The 5,000-nt window shown below is 39.9% G+C and overlaps 3 protein-coding genes across 3 annotated transcripts in view; 2 read left to right on the top strand and 1 right to left on the bottom strand.

The window, feature by feature from the left end:
• Window positions 1–478, top strand: part of LOC147470396 (uncharacterized) — an 885-nt gene extending 407 nt beyond the window's left edge. The window contains exon 2 of the mRNA XM_086544741.1: window positions 264–478. Coding sequence (XP_086400867.1) covers window positions 264–334 — 71 coding nt within the window. The 3' untranslated portion in view covers window positions 335–478. The remainder of the gene's footprint in view (window positions 1–263) is intronic.
• LOC122242712 (uncharacterized) overlaps window positions 1–2,348 on the top strand; it is a 19,778-nt gene extending 17,430 nt beyond the window's left edge. The window contains exon 10 of the mRNA XM_086544236.1: window positions 695–2,348. Coding sequence (XP_086400362.1) covers window positions 695–967 — 273 coding nt within the window. The 3' untranslated portion in view covers window positions 968–2,348. The remainder of the gene's footprint in view (window positions 1–694) is intronic.
• A 60-nt stretch (window positions 2,349–2,408) lies between these two features.
• Window positions 2,409–5,000, bottom strand: part of LOC122242711 (leukocyte elastase inhibitor) — a 4,839-nt gene continuing 2,247 nt past the window's right edge. Inside the window, exons 4-6 of the mRNA XM_043000067.2 lie at window positions 4,032–4,275; window positions 3,509–3,747; window positions 2,409–3,129 (exon numbers count right to left, since the gene is read on the bottom strand). Coding sequence (XP_042856001.2) covers window positions 2,818–3,129; window positions 3,509–3,747; window positions 4,032–4,275 — 795 coding nt within the window. The 3' untranslated portion in view covers window positions 2,409–2,817. The remainder of the gene's footprint in view (window positions 3,130–3,508; window positions 3,748–4,031; window positions 4,276–5,000) is intronic.

Consider the following 5,000-nt stretch of genomic DNA (forward strand, 5'->3'; position numbering starts at 1 on the left):
TATCGTGGGCTCAAAAATCAATCGTTTATCATTTACCTGGTATTATAAGCTCGGTACAACCTCAGCTGCGAATTCATACCGCCATGCAAAACTTACCACTTCCTTGCTTATTACCAGCATTTTTAATCCTTCACTACTTTCTTGGAACTGCAGTCTTCCATTTCCTACAACTTTCATAGACCCCCCCCTTCTAACTCTTCCTTCTTCTATCTCTATAATTTCCTTATTAAACATCCTTTTTTATTTGTTCCTTTTATTGTCAGATTGCGGCCAGGGTCGTGGAACTGCCTTACAAGGGCAATGCAATGGCTATGTTCACATTCCTCCCCTCTGAAGAAGGGCCTCTTGGCTTCACCAAGATGGTCTCTCGGCTCAGCGGGAATAACCTGGGGGCGGCACGAACGAGAAGCTCCTCATTCGTCGATTGGTCGACCTTCAGCTCCTTAAGTTCAAGTTGGACGTGAATGTGGCGAGCCTTATCCCGAGTAAGTATCCTGCTTTGCATGCGCATGTTGAATTGCGTTGTATGTTCTTTATGTGATGAGGTACTTTTTCAGGCGATTCTGTCATTAATGTTTTGATTTTAATGCCATCATACTGCATGTGCTCACTATCAGTGTAAGAATATTCTTTGTCTAAAACAAACTTGTCCAATCCATGATTTAAAAAAAAAAAAAAATCCATTTTTCCACAGACTGTCATGAACATCGGAGTCATCAACATCCCCTTCGACAAGGCCAACCTGCGGAACATGAGAGTGGGCAAGATCATTCATAAGGCCTTCGTAGAAGTCAACGAAGAGGGTACGGAAGCCGCCGCAGTGGCCGTGCTTATTGTGCTCATCAGGTCCTTCACCCAGCCCGTCCTCTTCCACTGCAACCGCCCTTTCCTCTTCCTAGTTCGTGACAATGATACGCGCAGCATCCTTTTCATGAGCTCCTACAAAAATCCTGCAACGGCTCCCTGATATCCCGAAGTAAAGAAGGATTGTGGAATAGTAGCGGATAATGATGTAGAGGGGTATGGTGAAATTCCAATAAAGGAGACGGAATGGCCAGAAATAATGGAGTTCAGATGGCATTCAGAAGAATTAAAGATTAAAAGCCAGTAAGAAGGCATTCCTCGGGCAATCACCATTTCAGGATCAGTAAAAGAGTTTTCTATCTTACCCTATTTCTCTTGAATATGAAGTCCCCTAGTAAAACAATTTCTGAATAATGGTACTCTTGTTTTCCTTCTTGTTATCTAAGTTTATCTTCGAAATTTCTCAATGAATAAGAATACACCATCAATCCAGCGTCCATAATGCTGCCATTCTTACATGCAACTTCTTCATTGTTCAATTAACGGCATTATGAGAGAGAAAAAGAAACACCTTGAACTTATATTCCTGAAAAGAAAATATGTATATTAATCACACAGACAAACAACACAGCCCATGAGCTAATGTTGAAGTTAAATCAAACGGATGCTGTACGAACGGTATTTTAGTGTGAACGAAAGGAAATGGTTAGCATGTTCCTATATAGATAGTTTCTATTTCTTCTACCAATAGTATTGTATGTTTTTGACATGCAAAAAGAAGTCTGGCTGTGTTATTTCACGTATTGCAGTTACTATATTAATCTTCTTAACAAACAAACTCTTTAATATGTTTGAAAAATAGTTTTCCGATGTCAAAACAAGAGGTTAACTAGGAAATGTGATTGTTTAGACTTGGATACAAATATCTTTCGCAAACTCTTTCAAATGCTGTGGCAGAGGACCAAGGTACTTCTCAATAATTGCAAGTTCTGTGAACCTAAACAATACATATCTATTTATCACACAATTAAAAGTCATATAATTTGAGACCTCATTTCTCATTCATGCCAAAGTTGCATCCATGCAACAGCTCCAGGACATCCTGACTTTGCAGGGTCTTCAAGATAGAAATAAAATAGCTGAATGGAATTACTGATTCATCAGTTAGCCTACCCGTGAACCTCGCCTTCAGCATAAGTTCACTACAGTTATTACGATTTATTGTTATCATTGTTATTGCTATATTAATATTACCACTAATGATACTTTTTATACAACTGCCACTCCAATTACTATTTGAACTACTACCACTATTACCACTCTAATTACTACTACTACCATTGCTAATATTGCTGTTGTTGGTATTTCTCCTCTTAATGTCATTGTTGTTATCATCTTCGTTGGTATTATCATTGGTATCGTTATTATCCTCATTACATGAGTACCACCAATACAAATCATTACAATTATCGTTCTCGCTGGTAATTTTATCATTTTCTTCGCTCTTGTCATAGTACTAAATCTTGCTCTTGACACTAAATGTATTTATATTATGTCATCTCTCCACCAAAAAATAACAACGGGATCAAATACAACGTAACAAAGAAGTTATTACAATTTTATTTGTTTATAAACACTAACATTTTGCGACACAACTAAAATACAAAATAATAAATACGAAACACCGACAAGCCCTGAGAAAAAAAAAAAGAAAGAAAAGAATAAGAAGAAAAACTGAACAGAATTATAAGAAAGTGAGAGAGAGAAAAAAAAAATAACGACAAAAGAAAGAAGTCCAACATAATTTTCCGGCAACGAGGAAAATGCTTGTGCAACCAACGCCCACGTGCGCGCCATTTCCAACTCTGGCTCCCGTGTCGTCTAAAATTCCTTTCCCTCGTTATCCATCCCCCTCCTCTTCCCATCCTCTTCCAGTCCCAACCTTCCAATGCCTACGTAACAATTGTTTCCTTGTCCTCTTTGTTGCTACTCAGAGGAACTCCTCTCGGTATCCTACCTAGTGGCCGTCGCAGGATTCTTATAAGCTCCCATGAAAAGGATATTTCGAGTATCGTTATCCTGGATAAAGAAAATGAAGGGGCGGTTGCAATGGAACTGGACAGGTAGATCGTCTCGATGGCTTGACGCCGACTTAAATACTAGGATTGCCGCTGTTACTGCAGCAGCTTCTGTCCCTTCTTCGTTCACCTCCACGAAGGCCTTGTGGATGACCTTGTCGACGGTAATGTTTCTCAAAGGTCCAAAATCTGTTAAGTCCACTTTCCTGCTGCTAAAGATGTCGGTGATCCCCATATTCTGCAGAGCCTGTTGGGACAGAAAGGTTCATTTCATCATAAAAGGTAAAACATCGCAAATCAGATCATTTACTACATGAATAAATTGTAGGGGCACAACGTCAGCGATGGGAACCTCAAAGCAAAAAAGCAACAATTGATGAACTATTTTTTTTCAGTGCTGACAACAAAACATCAGATTCCACGTAACTCATCGTTCCCATACAGTTACTGAATCATACTACTATGTCACCACTACCTCTGCAATCACTATTACTTATACTAGCAGTATTCTACTACTCCCACTATTATTACTGCTATTTATACTATTACTACTACAACACTGTTGAGTTATATTAGTATTTCCTACTCTTCAAAAAATTCCCTCGAGAACATTAAATCAAACTCACCGGAATTAAAGCCTCGGACACTGTCTGCTCCAGCTTGAATTTCGGCAAAAGGAGATCGACATCTTTCTTGAACAAGTTCTTCCCCAGCGTCACTGCTCGAACATTGTTTCCATTCAGCTTTGTGGCCATGTTAGCGAAGCCTTGAGGTCCGTCATCCAAGGGAAGTAAGAGGAACATGGACATTGCACCACCAGCGTAAGGCAGTTCCAAGACCCTTGCAGCGAGGTTGTCGAACTCGCCTGTGTGGATAGATGTGGTCGTTTAGGAGAAGGGATAAGGCGTCAGATGATCATTCGTTTTTGTCTAGTTTCACTGAAATAGTTAGGGGAGGGAGGAGCTATGGTGGCGAAAATGCTGAAAAGGGGAAGGCTAGCAATACGAACCTTTACGAGTACTTTACGAGTACTTTACTATAACAGAATGATGGAACAAAACTTCTTAATACTCTTATCTAATGATATATATTCTTCCCATTATGTCCATCCGTCTATATGCCAATTCTTCCACAACGAATCTTCATTACCATATCGAAGGGACGCGGTCTGTTTCATCATGGGTGTTACAACGGACACCCCGGGCGAGACGTAGAACTCCCTAGGTCTGGTGGCCCTGGCGTTGAAGAGGTATTGCCACGTGCCCTTGAAGTAGGCAGCGTTGACGAGCACCATCAGAGCATCACTCAAGTCGTTTCCTGATACAATCGTTGGGATTCTGCCATTGGTTGAAGCTGAAGCGAAGTTGTTGATGTGGGCGACCAGGGGGAGTGTCTGTCGAAACGAATTTTAAGATTGATTGGCAAGGTTATGGGCGTTTGTTCTCTTTTTGTTTCACCAAGGAACAAGTTCAGTGAAATAGAAGAAGGAGAGATGTTGATGTGAATTTTGTGTTTTATTCCTTGTTTCAGAGCGGGACTCTGTCTACCTTTTTCCTATGTGTAGATCAACTAAAACAATTGGTAAACCAGCTAAGAATCTAGCTGATCTCATCTAGATTAAAGTCTGTTTCTGCAAAGCGGAGAAAAGCTAAAGCGGCATATCTCTCAGCAAGTTACATGAGAATTCTGTGTGATCACCAATCAGCAAGTTGTATGCTGAAGGCAGCCAGAGTGCAAAGATTTCAAAACTGAATGTACCTAAACACTCAGAACAAAGAGTAAGCCTACAAAGTCTAACAGAATATTAAACGAAGTAATTACTAATTACTGGTCTCTTTTAGATTATACACAAAGCAAAACATGTACAGGCCCCCTATGTCGGCAATCTTGGTCTGGTTTACTTTGTCATGGGAAATATGTTATCGTTACTAATATTCAACTTGAAAATTATCCATAGATATATGTTTGACTACAAAACTAATTCTAGAAATCTCGAAACTTGGCCAGGAGGTTTCCAGAAGCCAAGGCATATATACTCAATGCTGAGACATGAAACCCTCGCGTGGAAAGAACAGAACAAATAAAATATGTGTTCACGACTGAATAGGTGAGTGAGTT

The sequence above is a fragment of the Penaeus japonicus genome, unplaced genomic scaffold, assembly GCF_977035675.1.
Source record: "Penaeus japonicus unplaced genomic scaffold, GWHDUDI00000001_assembly GWHDUDI00000015, whole genome shotgun sequence".
Lineage (NCBI taxonomy): Eukaryota > Metazoa > Arthropoda > Malacostraca > Decapoda > Penaeidae > Penaeus > Penaeus japonicus.